This window comes from Hypanus sabinus, chromosome 22, assembly GCF_030144855.1.
Source record: "Hypanus sabinus isolate sHypSab1 chromosome 22, sHypSab1.hap1, whole genome shotgun sequence".
NCBI classification, from domain to species: Eukaryota; Metazoa; Chordata; class Chondrichthyes; order Myliobatiformes; family Dasyatidae; genus Hypanus; species Hypanus sabinus.
This window is the reverse complement of record NC_082727.1, coordinates 40,120,524-40,141,905: the sequence shown is the minus strand read 5'-3', so window position 1 is coordinate 40,141,905 and position 21,382 is coordinate 40,120,524. Positions and strand designations below refer to the sequence as shown.

At 40.3% G+C, this 21,382-nt stretch overlaps 1 protein-coding gene across 5 annotated transcripts; it reads right to left on the bottom strand.

Moving 5' to 3' along the window:
- Positions 1-224: 224 nt before the first annotated feature.
- On the bottom strand, positions 225-19,989 carry rbp4 (retinol binding protein 4, plasma). 5 transcript variants are annotated; one of them, XM_059947579.1, is made up of 6 exons: positions 19,893-19,989; positions 12,247-12,380; positions 12,025-12,158; positions 11,823-11,929; positions 5,675-5,887; positions 225-420 (listed from the first exon to the last, which is right to left on the bottom strand). In XM_059947579.1, exons 1-6 carry the CDS (start codon positions 19,927-19,929, stop codon positions 407-409), a joined length of 639 nt encoding a protein of 212 aa, XP_059803562.1. In that variant the 5' UTR covers positions 19,930-19,989; the 3' UTR covers positions 225-406. The 5 variants fall into 5 exon arrangements, with proteins under 5 accessions (XP_059803562.1, XP_059803564.1, XP_059803565.1 ...); XM_059947581.1 differs by lacking the exon at positions 19,893-19,989 and adding an exon at positions 16,802-18,162; XM_059947582.1 differs by lacking the exon at positions 19,893-19,989 and adding an exon at positions 14,715-16,230.
- Between the last annotated feature and the right edge of the window lie 1,393 nt (positions 19,990-21,382).

The window sequence follows — 21,382 nt, the reverse complement described above, 5'->3', positions numbered from 1 at the left end:
TACTGGAGGAATAATGCATAATTAAATGCTCTTCCTACAATTCCCATCATAATAACTACAGACAGATAGGATTGGTAGGTGTATCAAGACTATGTAGATTCTCCAATTTGACATCTCCATTGATATTTTGTTAGGTCAACAGGAAACTTTCTTCCTGTTGACCTAACTAATCTGTGATACTGACCCTAATTAAAATAGAAGTAAGACCTATACACAAGTGTTTGTCATAACTTTATTTGATATATAATAAAAAGCAATGCATGACTGGAAATCCACTTGCACTTAAAATGTTAAGCTTAGAAAAATACAGTATATTGACATTGTGACTGAACCTGATCCAGGTGTAGTGCTCCAGACCAATCCTCACAGCCATGAACATTGCCAAGGTGGTATTATTCCAGTGGATCTATGGGCATGAACCTGCACAAGAAACAAAACTACATCATTTAGATACTGAAACTGTAACTTCAACCATCTGTAGCATGAACATCAATGGATTAGAATGGCTTATTCTTAAAAAAAATGATAGTAATATCAGAATTGGAAGAAAATTTAAGAAATTAACAGAATACTTAGAAGACACCAACAGTATGACTGAAGCAACACACACAAAATGTTGATGGAACGCAGCAGGTCAGGCAGGATCTATAGGAAGAAGTGGTCCCAGCCAAAACATCGACTGCGCTTCGTCCTATAGATGCTGCCTGGCCTGCTGCATTTCACCAGCATTTTGTGTGTGTTGCTTGAATTTCCAGCATCTGCAGATTTCCTCGAGTTTGCGTTTTATAAACAGTATGACTGACATTTCCATTTCATTCCAACATACATGGTTTATGAAAATGGTTCACCTTGTAGAGTACTGAAAATAAAACAAATTAAACTCTGTTATTGAAGCCTAATTCTTTGCTTCCTCTCTAATCATTGTTCAGCCAGGAAACTATAGATATTGGAGTGTTTTGTTAGTTCAATTGCAGGTGGGAATCTCCCAGTGCGTGAATATATTTTACCCGTTCCACTGTGTGTGAGAGTTAAAGCAATGATTATATACATATCTGACATTTTTAATACATCAGAGCAATTCTTTCACCTGTGCACTGTAGCTTCAATGAAATGTGGCTGTACTTCTCCATAAAAGTTTTAAAGTCAAATTTCAAAGTGAATTTATCGAACTATGTACATTCATTTTCATTTTCTAAGAGATTTTTCATCTAAGAGATTCATTTTCTTGCAGGCAATTACAGAAATACAATTTATTTAAAAAGAGTATAAATAACAATGACTGACAAACAACCAATGTGCAAAAAAACAAATCATGTAAATAATAAATAAATAAATATTACCGAGAACACGAGTTGTTGAGTCCTTGAAAGTGTGTTTATATGTTGTGGAGAAAGTTCAGTGTTTAGGTGAGTGAAGTTATTCATGCTAGTTTAGGAGTCTGATGGTTGTAGCATAATAATTGTTCTTTAACCTGATGGTTTGGGACCTAAGGCTCCTGTACCTCCTGCCAGAGGGTAGAAGCAAGAAGACAGCATGGGGTCCTTAATGATGGATGCTTCTTTCTTGTAGCAGAACTCTATTAGTGCTTAAGGAGATCTCTTTATTTGATTTAATTTGGTCAATGTAAATGTATTTAATTATTAAGTACGTGTTTTGTTTCCAATCTTAGTTTTTTGAATAATCTGATTTTTTTTAGTTTGATTTTTTTCATACACCTCCTTGGTGTTCTTTGAATGTTTGTGAACATTTGTTGGATCTTGGTGATATTGAGGTCTAGAATTTTTTTTGCAAGTCAAGAACGAGGCATAAAACTTGTTGCCTATGCCCATATTATTAAGTTTTACAAGAATAAAGAAAGTACAATGGAAGAAGAGCTGAGAGAACATAGAAATAAAGCAATTATGGCCATTTCATACTCAAGACTATTAAGATGTCTGGATGCTCAATTGCAAAAACCTCTCTGGGTCCAATCAAGGGTGTAGTTATTCTTCCTTTACCTTTTCATTATGATCGCAAGACACTGAACATCAAGTACTCCAAGTCAACCTCACTATCGAGTTGCTCCACAGTAGTGGAGATGGACTTGTAGTGTACACTGCTACACTGCGATGGAGGCAGTGCGCAGTCTAACAGGTGGTGCAAATGATTGTCTTGGACGTTTTTCATGTGGTTGCGGTAACGTAGAATGATGCAATTCCAATTCACCGGTTTGTTTGCGAGCCTGACAGCAGAGGAGCGGCGTGGCCTTGGTTGCTGCATGGAGCAGGCTCTCAAGCCACAGGGCTGCCTGTAGCAGCTGCCTAGGTGAGGTGACACCAGAGGTGGTGTGGGGGAGAGCAGAGAGGCTGGCCCCTCCTGTTGGTGCTGCCCTCCAGTGTTTGCTCAGTGGAAATCAAGCTGGAATACATCCACCCATGGCTGCAGTAGCATGTGATGAGAAGTGCTGCACGCTTGCTCTTGCAGAAATGTGGCTCCAGGCTAACACCTCATGCACCATCAATCTACAGGCCACCACACTGAGGAACTCAGGGTGTATTATTATTTTTATTTGTGATCTTATGTTTTTCTGCTATCATAATTATTTGTGCTACTTGTGCCTTCTGCTGTGTGACTGTTGGTACTAAGTTTTTCACCTGTGCCCCAGAGAAACTCTGTTTCATTTGGCTGTATTCATGTGTATGGCTGAATTACAATTAAACTTAAACTTGAAGACTACAGACAGCAAGACTCTCCAATGATAACAATTACCCTGTGAAATAGACTGATTCAAGTGCAGTGACATCTGCTACTGACAAACTTCTAGAAAAATGCAGAAGGAACTGTACCATAATTACTGGAACATTCACTGAGCAATTACTTTATATAAATGATTATGTAAAGATACATGCAAGCCTAGGTAAGTTAAACTATAATAAAAACAAAAATTCTACATGTTAATCTAACACATTGTAGATCAGGGGTTCCAAACTTGGAGGTCTACAAACCTCTTGGTTAATGGTAGGCGTTCATGGCATTAAAATGTTTGGAAACCCCTGCCATAGATGTTCACAATCATTCAATTTAAATAAAATATATTAGCTGCAAAGCTGAGAAATAGGATTTCACCAATTGTCAAAGCCATTCTATGGTAGAAATTGCCCTGCAATGGATCATGATGTATAGCATGTTGTGCAAGATTGCATCCAATGTCAAAGGTTAAGGAAGCTTGCAATTTCAGGATCAATAGAAAATTGGCCCCATTATTGTTCACTTCCCAATTTAAGGGGATTCAAGAGCTATTATGCATTTTGAGGTGGTGTTTTTAAGTTAAGTGGGGTTAATTGGGTCAAGACAGACATTATTCAATGCCTAGTTCAGGTTCATACTTGTTAAACTAACTGGTATATGCTTGATTTAATATCATTTATAATTAATTAGAACAACAGAAATGATAAATCTAAGCCTGCAGGTGTAGGAAATCTAACATCAAAACAGACAATGTTGTAAATACTCAGCAGGTCGGGCTGCATCTGTGGAAGGAGTAAGTTACTATTCAGATCATAGATCTTCCATTTCCTTTTCCTACCATGGATACTGAGTACTTCCAACATTTTCTATTTTACTTAAACACCAATTTAGGAATTAGTGATACTGAGTTTGTGGAGCAAGAGAGATTCTCTACAATACCAGCTGAGCTACAGTGCCACCAGGGGGTGGAACTACATTGCTGCAAAGTTCTACAGACAGTTTTCACCAGAAAGGTGATGAAAGGAACTTAATTATCAGAAATGCTGTCAACAAGTACCGAGTTTTTATTGAAAGGAAAGAATTTTATGTATTACTGATCATATATCGCATTTTTTTAGATACCACACTTCAGTTTCAGAATTTAGCAAATGTAAAATAATCATGGAATAAATACAATATGTATTTTGGTACTGTGATTTCAGGACACTACCTCAACTGTATTTGCTTCTGCAAACAAATTTCATTGTAAAGTGAATCTTTGAACAATAGTGCTAAAGGAACAAGCAACAACATCACCCATGCATATCCTAGACAGTCAGAAACAATGCCAGAGAGAAAAAGACAAGGGTAGGGCGACATTTGTCATGCTTCAGAGAATTTCTTTCCAGAATTCACTGTATTACTTTGTGAAAGGGAAGGGTTAGACTGATCTTGGAGTAGGTTAAAAGTTTGGTACAACATTGTAGGCCAAAGGACCTGTACTGTGTTGCAGTGTTCTATGTTCTGTTACATTTCAAGTCAAGTCAAGTCACTTTTCATTGACATTTCGACCATAACTGCTGGTACAGTACACAGTAAATATGAAACAATATTTTTCAGGACCATGGTGCTACAAGAAACAGTACAAAAACTACTTTGAACTACGTAAAAACAACACAGAAAAAAACTACACTAGACTACAGACCTACCCAAGACTGCATAAAGTGCACAAAACAGTGCAGGCATTACAATAAACAATAAACAAAACAATATCCACAGTAGAGGGCAGTAAGTTGGTGTCAGTCCAGGCTCTGGGTATTGAGGAGTCTGATGACCTGGGGGAAGAAACTGTTACATAGTCTGGTTGTGAGAGCCTGAATGCTTCCGTCCCTTTTCCCAGATGGCAGGAGGGAGAATAGTTTGTATGAAGGGTGTGTGGGGTCCTTCGTAATGCTGTTTGCTTTGCGGATGCAACATGTAATAGCACACCACATTTGTAACTACTCTATTTAAATTGTTTCAGAAAGTATCTAAAGGCCAAATAGAAAAGGACTGTGGGTCACAGTTCCAATGGAATTCCTAAAACAAGGCACCAGTGGGGAATTCAAGAGTCTTTTAGCATTATGGAGATTATCCAATTGTTTGAAAACCTTTCAAAAAAAAGCCTAATTTGGGATGTATTAAGGAAGGAGATTTTCCATAAGTTTGCTAGCATTGAGAAGAAAGCTCTGGAGCTTGAGTGACTTGGAACAGGCCTCTGGTTAAGGACAAAGGGTTAGTAGGCTGTAGCAGACTCCATATATATATGTAGGGGCTGGAAAATAGAATAGACAGAGTCATTTCAGTTCACGTAGATTTCATTTGAAGACTGGAGTTAACTAGAAGTCAAGTGATCAGGCAGTACAGGAGATAAAAAGTAAGTGATGGCTGGAGAAAGGACGTGCAATGCTACCGCTGAGATTGGATAAAAATCTTCTCATTAAAATAAGGAGAATAAGCACATGAAAGGAAGACTCTGAGCAAATCAGTGAGAAACTAATGTGGAGCCAATGGAAGTGGGAGGATTGTCTAGGGGAGGTAAGGAAGAACAAAGTTGGTGCAATGGTTGCCATTTTCCTGTCGTGAGACAGAGGTACTGGATTTGTAAGTGTTTTCAAAGGCGCAAGTGATCAAGTCCCTGAAGGTTGGAGAGAAAAATTTACCCCATTAGGTGGTGCCCAAAACTGATATGGATGCTATAGCACCATCACAGGTGACAATTTTACAATTACAAACGGGAAGGGTTTGTAGTAAAATATGGTGTAACAGGAAGCCATTAGGGGTCAGTGATCTCACCAGAAAACTTCTTAGTGTTAAAGAGACATCTATATCAGAATTCTATGCAAATATTCCACATGAAAATCCCCTCAAAAATAATATTATTATGCACTCACAGTGGCACACTGTGTAATGATTTTCATTAATTTACCTGTTTGAGGAACACGCTTGTATTTGAATGCCAGGCAGAGATGCTCCTGCCATTTTCTGACAATGCGCTGTGATTCAGTGGTCAGTCCTTCTGGTCTGCGTGAGAAGACGAATGAATAGCTGTCCGCACATGTCCTATTTTCATACAGCTTTCGGCATGTATATGTAATGGCATAATTATCATAATCTGTGTCTATAATCCAGTGATCATCAACTGAAAGGAAGAAAGATTCCAATGTATTCTGTATCCCAATGAACAATCTCATAACCCAAGAGAAGTTGGTTCCATTCAAACAATGGTTAACTATGCCCAGTATCCTTTCTATTGTTCTTCATGAACATAAACTCATGCAAATTTTAATGTACATGCCTTAAATGTACCAAATGCTGTTTCACCATGATCCTCGTGCTCCTTGGCCATCATTGCATCCCGATCTTAGTTATAAGATTCTCAATCTCGTTTTCAAATTTCTCTTGATCTCACTCCTTCAAATCTCTGTAATATTTGCTCCTCCAATCAAGATGGATGTCCTTGTGATTTTTTTTCACTAAGTTATAAGCTTCTACTTATATAAAGCCTGTTGCTAATTGTGCACCATCTGCATGATTCTGCTTCACAAACTAAACACTACAGAGCTAGACCAGTTACTTTGCTTGGTCATGGACTACCAGCAGAGCATAACCCTCAGAAGTCCACCACTCCATACACACAACTGCTTATTCAAGAACCCATTCTGTCTGCAATAGGATAAATTTTCCATTGCAAACATTGATGAGGGATCGCTATTTCCACCTCCCTAACTGATCTACCCACATAAATTTAAATAATTCCTTTCTTTGCTTGAACCAAAAAAATTGAAACAGAAGTAAAATGTAAGATGTCAGGAAAGAAAGCAAGGAAAAATAAACACTATAGAGACTTAAGACACTGCAGATGCTGGAATCTGAAGCAACTACCAAATGTTGTAGGACTTCAATGGATCAGGCAGAATCTTTAGAGGGAGATGGGTAGATTCAGGTCAAGATAAATGATTTGTAATATCTTGGTTTGGGATGTTCCATGTCCTTCTGCATTCTGCGCCCTGAAATCAAGTAAAATCTCCTCCTCCCTGTCCATATTCCTGGACGATGGAATAGATGCCTTTCTTGCAAAGTTTGAGGATGATATGAAGATAGGTGAATGGCCAGGCTGTTTTGAGGAAGTACAGAAGCTACAAAAGGGCTTAGACAGACTAGGAGAATGGGAAATAAAAGCGCCAGATGGAATAAAGTGTTGGGAAGTGTATGGCCATGCACTTTGGTAGAAGAAATAGAGGGGTAGAGTATTTTCTAAATGGAAAGTAAATTCAAAAATCTGAGGCACAAAGAGACTTGGGAGTCCTTGTGCAACATTCCCTAAAGGCTAATTTGCAGGTTGAGTTTGTGGTGAGGAAAGCAAATGCAATGCTAATATTCATTTCAAGAGGACTAGAATATCAAAGCAAGGATGTAATGTCAAGGCTTGAAGTATTATGAGCAGTTTTGGGCCCATTATCTTAGAAAGGATGTGCTGACGCTGGAAAGGATTCAAAGAAAGTTCACGAAAATGATTCCAGGATTGTCATATAAAAAAGCATTTAATGGCTCTGGGCCTGTATTCATTAGAATTCAGAAGAATGAGCGGTGACCTCATTGAAACCTATCAAATGGTGAAAGGCCTTGATAGAGTGGACGTGGAGGATGTTTCCTATGGTGGGTGAGTCTAAGACCAGAGGATACAGCCTCAGAATAGAGGGGTGTTCTTTTAGAACAGAGATGAGGAGGAATTTCTTCAGCAAGAGTGATGAATCTGTGGATCTCTTTACCTTATGGTCTAATTGATTTGACCAATTTGCATTTTGAAAATGTTTTATGCTTTATGCTATTATTTAGAACACTGAGATGGTCTAAAATGAAGACAAAAGTTACTACTGTAAATATCACCAGCAATTTGTCTTGGTCTGACAACATTAAGATAAACAAAGCACACCAATGTCGCTTTTGCATTAGGAGACCAGTGTGTGCTTGACGACTCTTACCAATTCTCAAAGATGCACCACAGAAAGCATCCTATTCAGATGTGTTCACGGACTGATATGACAACTGCTCTATCCAAGACCACAAGGAGTTACAGAGAGTTGTGGACACAGCTCAATTTGTCACACAAACTAGCCCTCTCTCCATTGCTACTGCCTACACTTCTGCCTTGGAAAGCTAACATAATCAAAAACCATACTCACCCCTCTCCCTTCAGGCAGGAGGAAAGATTTGAGAGTAGGAACCACCAGACTTAAGATGGAGTCTATCCCACTGTTGTCAGACTCTTGAATGGTCCTTTCATCTGCTGACATGATCTCCCAATTTAGCTCATTGTGGTCCACTTACACCTTATTCTACCTGCACTTCACTTTTTCTACAGAGTATATAGATCTACAATACAATATTCTGCATTCTCTGTTTCTTTTTACTGCTTTGATGCACGTATTACACAATCTGACTGGATGGCGTGCAACAATTGGAATAAGTTTATTATTACCTTATCTACAGAGATACAGTGAAAAGCTTGTCTTGCATACTGTTCATACACATCAGATCATTACGCAGTACACTGAAGTAGAACAAAGTGAAATAACAGAACGCAGACTAAAGTGTAACAGTTGCAAAGAAAGTACAATGCAAGCAAACAATAAGATGCAAAATCATAATGATGTAGATTGTGAGGTCAAGAGTCCATCTTATTGTACTTATCAAAAAACAAATGTTTATCACTGAATTTCAGTACATGTGACAATAATAAACAAATACTTATAAATTTTAGCTGCTGGTTTATGGCATATTGCCAGAACTACATGCAAAGAGTTCTGGCTGGCCTGGCTGTCATAGAACCATAGAACATTACAGCACAGAAACAGGCCTTTTGGCCCTTCTTGGCTGTGCTGAACCATTTTTCTGCCTAGTCCCACTGACCTGCACCAGGACCATATACCTCCATACACCTCTCATCCAAGTACCTGCCCAAGTTTTTCTTAAATGTTAAAAGTGAGCCCGCATTTACCACTTCATCTGGCAGCTCATTCCACACTCCCACCACTCTGTGTGAAGAAGCCCCCTCTAATGTTCCCTTTAAACTTTTCCCCCTTCACCCTTAACCCATGTCCTCTGTTTTTTTTCTCGCCAAGCCTCAATGGAAAAAGCCTGCTTGCACCCATCATAATTTTATATACCTCTATTAAATCTCCACTCATTCTTTTACGCTGCAAGGAGTAAAGTCCTAACCTATTCAACCTTTCTCAGTAATTCAGTTTCTCAAGTCCCGGCAACATCCTTGTAAACCTTCTCTGCACTCTTTCAACCTTATTAATATCCTTCCTGTAATCTGGTGACCAAAACTGCACACAATACTCCAAATTCGGCCTCAGCAATGCCTTATGCGACCTCACCATAACATTTCAACTCTTATATTCAATACTTTGATTTATAAAGGTCAATGTACCAAAAGCTCTCTTTACCACCCTATCTACCTGTGATGCCACTTTTATGGAATTTTTGTATCTGTATTCCCAGATCCCTCTGTTCCACTGCACTCCTCAGTGCTTTACCATTTACCTTGTATGTTCTACCTTGGTTTGTCCTTCCAAAGTGCAATACCTCACGCTTGTCTGTATTAAACTCCATCTGCCATTTTTCAGCCCATTTTTCCAGCAGGTCCAAATTCCTCTGTAAGCTTTGAAAACCTTCCTCACTGTCCACTACACCTCCAATCTTTGTATCATCAGCAAATTTGCTGATCTAATGTACCACATTATCATCCAGATCATTGATATAGATGACAAATAACAATGGATCCTGTGGCACACCACTAGTAACAGGCCTCCACACAGAGGAGCAATCCTCCACTACCATTTTCTGGCTTCTCCCATTGAGCCAATGTCTAATCCAGTTCATTACCTCACCATGTATACCTAGCGACTGAAACTTCCTAACCTCCCATGCGTGACCTTGTCAAAGGCCTTACTTAAGTCCATGTAGACAACATCTACTGCCTTCCCTTCATCCAGTTTCCTGGTAACCTCCTTGAAAAACTCTAATATGACCTAACAAAGCCATGTTGACTTTCCCTAATAAGTCCCTGTCTATCCAAAATACCTGTAGACCCTTTCCCTTAGTACTCCTTCCAATAATTTACCTATTACAGACATCAAACTTACTGGCCTATAATTTCCCAGATTACTATTAGAGCCTGTCATTCAGCTCTAGAGCATAGATAAAAATTTATGAGGATGTTACTGGGACTGATGGGTTTGGGTTGTAAGGAGAGGCTGGATAGGCTAAGGCTTTCTTCCCAGGAGTACTGAAGTTTGAGGAGTGACATTATAGAAGGTAATAAAATTATGAGCACAGCTAAGATGAATAGCCGAAGTCTTTCCCCTAGAGTGGAGCAGTTTGAAACAAGAGGGCATAGGCTTAGAATGAGAGGGGAAAAATTTAAAAGAAATCAGAGAGACAACTTTTTCACACAGAGAGTGGTGGGTGCATGGATCTAGCTGCTGCAGAAGTGTTAGAGACAGATACATTTAGGAGGTTTGGACAGTTACAAAGGTATGGACCAAATACAGGCAAATAGGATTAGCCCAGGTAGGGAGGTGAGCAGGGATTCATTGGGATGAAGGGTCTGTTCATATGCTGCACAAGTCTATGAATTTAAGTACAGGATTTCCTAACTCCCTGCAAACATGTAGAGTTCGAGACAGCCTTAACGTGGCCACAGTTGATCCATTTCCCAGGAAAGACAAGGTCACAGGACTAAATGATAAAAGGCCAATCACTCTGACTTCAATAGTTATGAAAATCTTTGTGCGTCTGATGTTGGCCTACCTTAAGTCCATTACTGGTCCCCCTTCTTGACCCACCACAGTTTGCTTGTAGAGGAAATTGCTCCTTGAGGATGCAGTTAATGTGCCTTCATTACATTTGGACACCCCCAACACCTATGTGAGGATCTTGTTTTGTGGATTTTAGCTCCACCTTCAACATTATTGTTCTAGAGTTGCTCTACAGCAAGCTGATCCAGCTAGTCAACTGTCAGTGGAATACAACCTTCCTGACAGGAAGGGAGCAGTATGTAAGGCTGGGCTCCTATTTGTTTGATCCAAAGTCTATAAGCACAGCTCTCCCCAGGGCTGTGTTCTTTCACTCCCTCCTGCTCTTACTGTATACAAATGACTGGACCTCTACAGACAAATCCATTAAGACCCTAAAGTTCATGGATGATACAACTGTAATTGCTCTCATCTCCAATAATGATGTGATCTGCTTTCAGTGGTAGACAGTTTTGTAGCATGCAGTGCTCTTACTAACTTTGAGCTTAATACAATCAAGACAGTGAAAATGTAGACTGACTTCTGCCAAAACAAAAACCCTATCTGCCCCCTTCCCCTCAAATTAATGGTCAGGCTGTGTCTGTGTTTGAGTCATGCAAATTCTTGGAGACTACCATTACCAATTGAAGTGGGACCAGCACGTCACTAGGAAAGACCAACATAGGCTGTTCTTCCTACACCAGCTTAGGAAACTCAACATCTCAGGGTGTATCCTGATGAATTTTTACTCAGTCTTTATTGAATGTTGTGACCACCTCTATCACCATTTGGTTTCCCACCACCTCCACCCTCTCCAGGTCCAGGTTACAGCGAGTGGTCCAGTCAGCGGAGATCATTGGCTGCCAGCTACCAACAATAAAAAACCTGTTCATCACCAGAGCGAAGAAAAGAGCCAAAAATTCTACTGCTGACTCCCTCCCACCCTGGCAGTCACCTCTTCACCAAATTGCAATCAGGGAGACTCTACACACCAAGACTGCACATCATCTCCAAATCTTCTTTCCTGTAGCTATCCGGCTTCTCACCAAAACACACTCAGGTGTAATACTCTAAATCTCAGAAAATTTCTAAATCTTGATTGCTATTGTGTTGTCTGCTATGGTATTGTCCTGTGCTTTATGCTTGGCACTAAACCACAATCAATTCTGGTATGTTTCACATGCTGGTCCTGGGTTCCAGTTTGACTTACACTGGGTCATGGTGTGGTCTCTCTCTCCCACCCCCAATCTCCATCCGACACCGGTTACTCACTGCCTTTCTGGAGGTACTCGGCTGCTCCCCAGTACTTCAGTTTGAATTTGGCAGAGTTGGCCGTGTTGTTGAAGGTTCCCATCATTTCGGCGCACACAATCCAATCCCTAGAAAAGTTCATGAGTGAGAAAGAGAGAGCAAAGAAGGCAGTCGGCACAGAACCTAGTGTGGGATCGGGATTTGGGGCTGAGTAAACACTCACGGTAGTAAAGAGACCAGACCGGTCGCTTTGGCAATCATGGTCCTATTTTCGATCTTGAAGTCGGCGTGAATGTCCTTCTCGAGGAACAGACCCTCGGGATCTTTCTTTGCGAAGGCGTACCATTTTCCTGCGTACTGCGAGAGAGTAAGGGGAGGGCGATTAGGGCTGGAGGTCACCGCCGAGTCTCCTGCTCACCCCGGGCTCGCCGAGACACGGACTTACCCGGGTCTGGTTGAAGTTTTCCTTCACTTGGAAGTTGTCCACTATGCAGTCAGACCTGGCGGAGCAACTGGAAATGGAGATCAGTGCTGCCAGAAGCGCGGGGATCGTACACCGCAGCATCGTCCGCGGGCTCCCTAAGAGAGGAGTCACATACATGCATTACACGTTAATGTAGCAAACCCTCCCGGCCAAAAGGGCCTGATTCAAACCGCTGACGGTGCCCTGGTAAATACCAAAGTCAGGTCACATTTACCGTGTAGTATAAATCTCAACAAGCGCTCAGATTCTAATCAAAAGTTTACCTTTAATCCAGACGTGAATAAAACGCTTTGAGAAATTCTTTCGAAATGATGGTTCCCTCTGTGCAACTATATGCAAAGACCACCCTCGCCCACAACCCGTGTCATCTGTCTTTCGTAATCTGCCCTTCCCTTCCCCCACCCAAACTGGGTAAAACATTGGAATGTAAATCATTGACAGAAACAGTTACCCAACAACGGGACTGATCGCATCTCTTTTCCCAGTTAACCCTCCAGGCGCAGCGCGCTGTCTATTTCACCGCCACCCTAGAGTGGGCGGACACGTTCACGGAAAGAATCTCAACACTGATGTGGCATTGCAGAGTAACGTGCGTGTTGCTCAATATTTGCAGCGTCTGCAGAATCTCTTCTGCTGCATGCACACCCGAAAAGATCGATTGTTTATTCCCCTCCATGGATATGCACTCAAAATGTCGGAGGAGATCGGCAAGTCGGGCAGCGTCTGTGCCATTTCGGGCGAGACCTTTCATCCATTAACGCTGCCTGACCTGTTGAGTTCCTCCAGTGTTTTGTGCGTGTTACACTGGATTTCCAGAATTTGCAGAATCCCTTGAGTACGTGTTGAGTTGCTTCAGCATTTGTGTATGTGAAGATTTCCAGCATCTGAAGAATCTTTGTCCAGTGTTTAGGCAGCACATTTTCCTCGCCACATTTGCCAAGTATTCCCTAAAGACGAGGGGAGGCTGGATCATTGACAGTACGCAGATGCCCTTCAAATACTTGGGATGGTTTGATGTTTCCTTCTCCGGTATAGTCATTTTTCCTTTACACAATTCTTCCCATTCTACAATAAAGGGCACTAATGTTTACAGCTAGAGGCTTATGTAGTGATCACAAATGTTTGTGTGGTTAGCTGGATTTGGGTCACTGACATAATGAAATGCACTTTGTACGAAAGAATATATTTGTTAAAACGATGTTATCTGCACACATTGACTTTAGCTTTTGTCCGCAAATGTACAGCTACTAACAGTCCTCCTGTAACTTGTTAACCTGTCAATTCTTTTATTTCTTTGAACTTTGATGTTTTTCTGACAGGAATTAGTGCTGTCAATATCCCAAATGGAAAATGTGAATTCCCAAAATGTGGCTGGTTTCCATATGTACTACTGTAGCTATATAGTGGATCCCAGTATTTATGTTGTACCTGTCCTAATGTCACTTTGAACATTGATCTTCCATGGTCTTGCTGCTATCTATTTCTATAACATTGTCCTAGCTAATGAGCCTTGAAAACTCTTTTCCTGTAGCTTTGGTATATTGGATACTCCTGGTTAAGTTGCTCACAAGTGCTAAACATAGGCCTAGATATATAGACTCCAAGCCCTGAAATGGCCTTAATAAACATTTCTGTCTCTCCACCTCTCACTCCTTGCATCAAAACCTATTTGCGTGATCAAGATTTTAGTCACCTTTCCTTATTTTTGTTAACATGATTTAATGTAATTTTTTGGAGACACGAGAGATTACAGTTGCTGTAATCTGGAGCAGAAAAAAAAGACTGCTAAATTCATTCATAGATGTTGCTTGACCCATTGAGTTCCTCCAAAATCTTGTCTTTCGCTTTCATGCAAATTTGTGTCTGATTTACATTCCTGTGACATCCCTTGGACATTTTCTTACATTAGAGATACACAATAAATCTATTGTTCAGCAAGTTGAAGAAAGTCATAAACTATCAGTTGAACTTAGCATGTGGATGTTGCAGAATTTGAGACTACTAAGCACTGATATGTAAGTAAAAGCAATGTGCATAACAAGTAACATTGCAAACTTTTAAATCTATATGTGGATCATAATCAGGATCATCAAAGGCAAAACACACAAAGAATGGATGGCCAATGTTTCCATTCAAGACCCTTCATCTTGGCCAGGAACATTGCTTATTCCCTTCCACAGAAGCAGCCTGACTTGCTGAGTTCCACCAGCATTTTGAGTGTTTTGCTCAAAAATTCGAGCATCTGCAGAATCTCTTGTGTTTATAATAAAAGGTATTGTTTATTCTGTCTTTTTTCATTCCTGGAATTAATTTAGAGATATTTGCTGTGTTGACTTCAAGTCAAGTCCATCTTCCCTGAGGCACAGAGATCAAAACTGGAACAATTCCAGGAAAAGTCTCAGAATGGCCAGTTTACTTGTTTCCTTTACCTTTCAATTCCAACTCCCTTGTAATGAAGGTTGTTAAACTTTATTGCCTTCCCAATCAGACCCCGAATGTTGAAAAAACACACCTCTTTTCCACTCTTCCTGTTGAAGTAAGCAAACACACATTTTCTCATATTATACACTATCTTTCTTCCTCTTCAGTCACTTAAACAATTGAATGCTATGACAATCTTCTTCTCTACTTATGATTGCATCCCACTAGCTCATTTTCCCATCCAGTTTTGTATTATCAGTAAATGTGGATATATTAGAATAACTCTTTAGATCAGAGTCAATGGCACTGAAAAGTTGAGTGCACACCATTGGCTTATATGGCATCTCACAATCAGAACACTGCTGGGTTTTCCCCATTCCTCTATATCCTGTCCTTTGTCCTGTATCTCTGTTAATATATTGCCTACATCCCTGTGACATGCACCATTTGTAGTCACACTGATTTTAAGATTGTGACTTTGGGATCCCCTGTGACAGAAAATAGTTTCTTTACATCTACCTTGTTCATAGTTCGAAGTACTTTAACTATAATAGGGATGGTGAGCTATCGATACATCTCTACCAAAGGAGATGTAAGGCACTCCCTCCCGCCACTAGCTTGCAGGTCACCCTTGGGCAAGGTGTAGCACCTGCTTAGCCCCCCTGATCAGGGTCACATGAAGCCATGGGAGCAGGTGGTGGATGGTCGGATGAGCAGCTGGTGCATTTCACAAGTCCTGGTTATGGGACCACTGACAACAGGCAGACAGTCTCCGAAGAGCATTGATAATGGCCAGAGTTCATCAGTCTTGTAAAGACACTGACCAGAAGAAGGCAATGGCAAAGAAGAGAAAATCTGCAGATGTTGGAATTCTGAGCAACACACACAAAATGCTGGAGGAACTGAGCAGGCCAGGCAGCATCTATGGAAAAAGTACTGTTGATGTTTCAGGCTGAAACCCTTTGGCAGGACTGAGAAGGCAATGCCAAACCACTTCTGTAGAAAAATTTGCCAAAAATAATCTTGATCATGGAAAGACCATGATTGCCCATGTCATATAACACAGCGCATACAAACAAATTATATTAGATACTAAATTTAAGAAACCGCAAGCCAAGTTTATTTAAGTTATTCATACAGTTGAAACCTTTGTTCATTTTCATCCTAGTGAATTTGTACTGTACCTTGTTCAAGGCCATTGGCATGAGTCCATTTTGAAGTATGACTGAGGACACACTTTAGCCAATGCAAATATAACTAAGAATCATAAAATTCTGAAGTACGAGGGTCATTCAGCTGCTCATACGCATGGTAGCTCCCTGGAAGAGCTGTCCAACCTTATGTTTCTGCTACTCCTTCTGGTGGAGCCTTGCAATTCCTGTTGAGCTTTTGCACAAACTAAAATTGAACAACAACTTTCTTTGTGTCTTTGTGGTCATTATCAATTTTTGTACTCTAGTTACTTGACCAATGGAAATAGTCTTTCCTCAAAGCCTCCCTGAGTTTTCCCCCTTCCAATATTTTTATTAATTTACATATAAGAATGCAGAGTATAAGAAAAAAATATATATCAATACATTATACTAAATCACATATAAAGACTCCTTACCCTATATTCATACAGATTAATTAATTAATAACATTGAAAAATAGCAATTTTATTATATAAAAAAATCTAACCCACTACCAAGACTGAAGCTGATTTGTAAAGAAAAAAAAGAAAAAAAAATTATTAGCTATCATCTGTGCTTTAACAGCAAATCAAAGGTTTTGAAAATAATTCAAAAAAAGGTCCTCACAATGTTTGAAAGTCTTGGCTAGATTCAGAGATTGAACATCAAATCTTCCCTAAATTTAAACATGACATCACATCAAATGGTGGAGCAGACTCAATGGGCAGAATGATCTAATGCTCTTATGGTATATGTAAATTGATTAAACCATTTATCTGTACCCAAAATATTGAAATAACTGTGCAATTGTACCTATAGAAATTGTATCCAATCACTTACTGTTACCTTTTTTCTTAAGAAATAGAAAATGTACTACGTACTTTGAGTTTGGGAAGAAGTTTTATGAGACTCTTCCATCATACCTCATTTGTGTGTTTCCTTGCTGTGCTGAATAAAGGCGTGTTACATCTACGGCTCCAGTCTCTATACGGCTCACTCAAATTCACAACAGCATACTGCCCAGATGCTCATGTGGAGTATTTCATTAGGTTGAGCAAGAATAAACAGCAGACAGTGGAAATCTGAAATAACACTAGGAAGTGTGAAAACATTCAGTAAACCTTGTAAGATCGCCCATGGAAAGAAAAATAGAAATATCTTTTCAGGTTCTAGACCACTCTTTAGAAGATGAATTTGCCTGGCCTATGTCATGCTGAGACTGGTCTTCCACTTTATCACATACTTTCCTTGTGTTCTCTCCTTCTCCCTTCTTCCTCTGCATCCAGACATTCGTAACAATTCTCAGTTGTAATAAAAGATTGTCAACCCGAAACATCAACTTTCTGCAGATTCTGAGCATTATCCATTTGTGCCTCAGCGCTGAACGAACTCCACAGCGGTGGCTCTGTCGCTCGTGTCTATGTGTTACTTGTTTACATTTTTTAAAACTATTTGTGTGATTTGTCCTCTTTTGTACATTGGATGCTTGGTGGCCTTTGCTGGGTGCGGTTTTTCACGGATTTTATGGTGTTTCTTTGTTTTGTGGGTGTCTGCTAGAAAATTAATCCCAAGGTTGTATATAGTCTCCATACTTTGAAAATAAATTTGAAATTTGAGATCCGCTGCTTGTTCATGCCTATAGGCTTACCAGGATTGTTTCTTATTATGTTTCAGAATATCACATATGCATCAATGTACAATGTGCATAATACACATTATGTATTAGAATAACAGTTATTGATCCGGCTCAAAGGCTTGCCAAGCATTTCAGACGGTGGTCACTGTGATCGCAGAATTATGCATGGGCCAGACGAAGAAGGAGCAGCAATTTCTTTCATTGAAGGTCAACAGTGAATCAAGTAGATCTTTAAGATCTCTCATGCAGAGGTCAGACAGATCTTTAAGAACTCTGTGTCTCTTGCCACAGCTGCCACCTGAACTAAGTGCTTCCAGCATTTTCTGTTTATATTTCAAATGTTAAGATCATTTGACAATGTCATGGTTAACCTTGCTGAGAATAGCTTTCAAAATCAAAAAATCCTGACCCTTTGGTTAAATATCATTAAATTCCCAGGCTTTTGTGATGAGATTGAAACTCAGGGTCTAAGTCATTAGTTCAGGTCTCTTAGTGAGTGGTCCATCATGAACTAATTGAACAATGGACCAAGCATTTCTGATAGGTAGACACATCAAACCAAACACTTCATTCATGTGTATGATTATGGTTACACTTTCTCTCTGCCTGTTACAAAAGTTGAGATTTCCAAGTTGCCACCCTTTACAACTTGACTTCTTATTCCCATTCCAACAGTATTTGAAGACAGAATATAATATTAATGGTAAGACTCTTGGCAGTGTGGACGATCTGAGAGATCTTGGGATCTGTATCCATAGGACACTCAAAGCTGCTGTGCAGGTTGACAGTTGTTAAGAATGTGCATGGTGTGTTGGCATTCATCAACTGTGGGATAGCGTTCAAGAGCCATGAAGTAATGTTTCAGCTATATAAGACCTTGGTCAAACCCCAAATTACAGTGTTGTGTTCAGCTCTGGTCACCTCACTACAGGAAGGATGTGGATACGATAGAGAGAGTACAGGGGAGACTTACAAGGATGTTGCATGGATTGGAGGGCGTACTTTATGAGAACAGGTTGAGTGAACTTGGTCTGTCCTTCTTGGAGTGACAGAGGATGAAAAGTGACCTGATAGAGGTGTATAAGATGATGAATGGCATTGATTGTGTGGATAGCCAGAGGCTTTTTCCCAGGGCTGAAATGGCTAACACGAGGAGGATAGTTTTAAGGTGCGTGGAAATAAGTACTGAAGGGATGACAGGAGTAAAATTTTCACACAGAGAGTGGTGGATGCGTGGAATTCACTGCCAGCAGCTGTGGTGCAAGCGGATACAATAGGGTCTTTTAAGAGCCTCTTAGATAAGTATATGGAGCTTAGAAAAATAAAGGGCTCTGCGCTAGGGAAATTCCAGGCAGTTTCTAGAGTAGGTTACATGGTTGGCACAACATTGTGGGCTGATGGGCTGTAATGTGCTGTAGATTTTTATGTTCTACTTTCCAACACGTTGGTCCATTGCTCCTCTGCTGCCACAATGAGGCCACACTCAGGTTGGAGGACCAACATCTCATATTCCATCTGGAGTGCATCTAACCTGATAGCATGAATATCTATTTCTCAAACTTCTAGTAATTTCTCCCCTTCCCCAATCTCTCTTTTCATTTCCTATTTTTGCTCCCCTCTTACTTCCTCTCTTCTCTTCCCTGCTCATCATCTCTCTGGTGCACCTTTTTCTTTCCTTTCTTCTATGATCCACTGTCTTCTCCCAACAGATTTCTTCTTCATCAGCTCTTTACCTCTTCCGCCTATCACTTCCCAATTTCTTGCTTCAGCCCTCCTCCCCACCCACTCATCTTCCCACTCACTTGGTTTCACTTCCTTCCCTTCCCCAACCTTCTTAACCTTCTGCCCACTCCCTTTCCAGTCCTGAAGAAAGGTCTTGGCCCAAAACATCATCTGGTCATTTCCGTCTATAGTTGCTGTCTGATTTGCTGAGTTCCTCCAGCTCTCTGTATGTGTTGCTCAAGAATTCCAGCATCTGAAGAATCTCTTGTGTTTACAATTGACCAATGGTTCTGAATGATGGGAGGCATCTAAAACCACTCAATTAATTTAAGACTCATATAGACAAGGCATAGAAAGTCATGGATCCATTGCAGAAAAATGGGATTAAAGGAGATGGGCAAAAAGATCAGCACACACCAATAGGTTCACAGACAGTTACCACCCATCAACCATCAAGGTTACACATGATCCAGTGTGGATAACTTTACTCATGTCAACTCTGAACTCATTCCACTTTTAGAACGTAAAAGTTCTGAAGTTCATAAGTTCTGAACATTATCTACCTACTGTACCTACCTACCCACTTAACTAAATACTCACCCACCTACCTACCTATCTATCTACCTGTCGATCTATCTATTTATTTACATACTTACACAATTTGTCTTCTTTTGCACATTGCTTGTTGGTCATCTTCGTTTATGCTTTGTTGTTCATAAATTCCGTTGTATTTCTTCATTTTCCTCTACATGCCTGCAAGAACATGAATCTCAAGGAAGTAAATAGTGACATATACACACTTTGATAATAAATTTACTTCCACTTTGGGAGCCCAAGGGCCCATTTCTATGCTCTGCACTGACTCCACCATGCAGAAGGCCTGGATATCACCTGGGTAAAATAATTTTTCCCCACTCCTTCCAACTTAAGTTTGCAAAACATATCCACAACCTTCTGAGATAATTTCAATATACTGTATTGGAAAACACAGAAAATGCTGGAAATGCTCAAAAGATCATGCAGCATCTGAGAAGGACATGGGATCGTATTTCTTATTCCTGAAAGGTGACTAAACACTGTATGGAATCAGTACTAAAACTTCAGGAAAAGTTTCAGTTATCCAAAGAACCTCCAGCAGCCCAACTGTTAGAAGCATTAAGTTCCAGGACACCTCGGGAACGGCGATCTTGTGCAGCACAGCTCGATGCATATGATTAAATGTTCCCATTTCAGCCTGATATGGCTGAGAATCACAACTACTTTCAAGGTCTGCACAGTTAACAAAGATGTCTTAATGCAACTGAATAAAATATAGCTGCTTAAGACCGATGGAAACAATGCCAATTATGGCCATACTCCTTCGAGGAAGCATGGCTGCAGTTCAGAGTACATGTGCATTTAAGAAAATGGGGTTTTAGACTCGCAATACCGACTATCTTGCTGGCAAACATACAGTATCTAGCAAATAAAATTGAAGATCTCATAGCTATGGTGCTGTATCAGAAAGGCATTCGGACCATGTGTGTCTTTTGTGTCACAGAATCCTGGTTAACCCCTTCCACACTGGGCGCAGCAATTCAGATTGATGGGTTCACTATACACCGTCAGGACAGGACTATCAAGATCTCAAAATCAGAACTGGAGGTGTGTGCCTAATGATCAGCTCCTCTTGGTGCACAAACATACCAGTGTTGTTTCAATTCTGCTCACCAGATCTGGAATATCTTGCAGTTAAGTGCTCTCCATTTTACCTGCCGTAGGAGATTTCTGAGATAATTTTGGTAGTGGTGTACATTCCATGTCAGGTCAATGTTTCATCAGGCTCTAGATGACCTAAGCAATGGGATCAGCATGTACAAAAAAGCACATCTTGATGTCTTCACCATCATTTTGGGGGATTTTAACCAGGCCAGCCTGAAAAAATTACTGAATAATTACCATCAACAAATCACTTGCAGTACCAGAGGAAACAACACACTGGACCACTGTTACACCATCATCAAGAATGTCTACCCTGCTATTCCACACCCTCACCAGAAAGTCTGATTACCTACTCCCTGAGCATAGGCAGAGACTGAAGACTGCAGCACCAGCAGTGAGGACCAAGAAGGTATGGACAAGGGAAACACAGGAGCACTTACAAGAC

Excerpts from the sequence above, each read along its gene's own strand:
- rbp4 (XM_059947578.1), bottom strand. The coding sequence starts at position 12,720 with ATGATTTACATTCCAATGTTTTACCCAGTTTGGGTGGGGGAAGGGAAG. Across the intron at positions 12,381-12,548 it reads TATTCACGTCTGGATTAAAG|GGAGCCCGCGGACGATGCTG; the intron begins GTAAACTTTTGA and ends CTCCTCTCTTAG. Across the intron at positions 11,930-12,024 it reads GGTCTGGTCTCTTTACTACC|GGATTGGATTGTGTGCGCCG; the intron begins GTGAGTGTTTAC and ends GAACTTTTCTAG.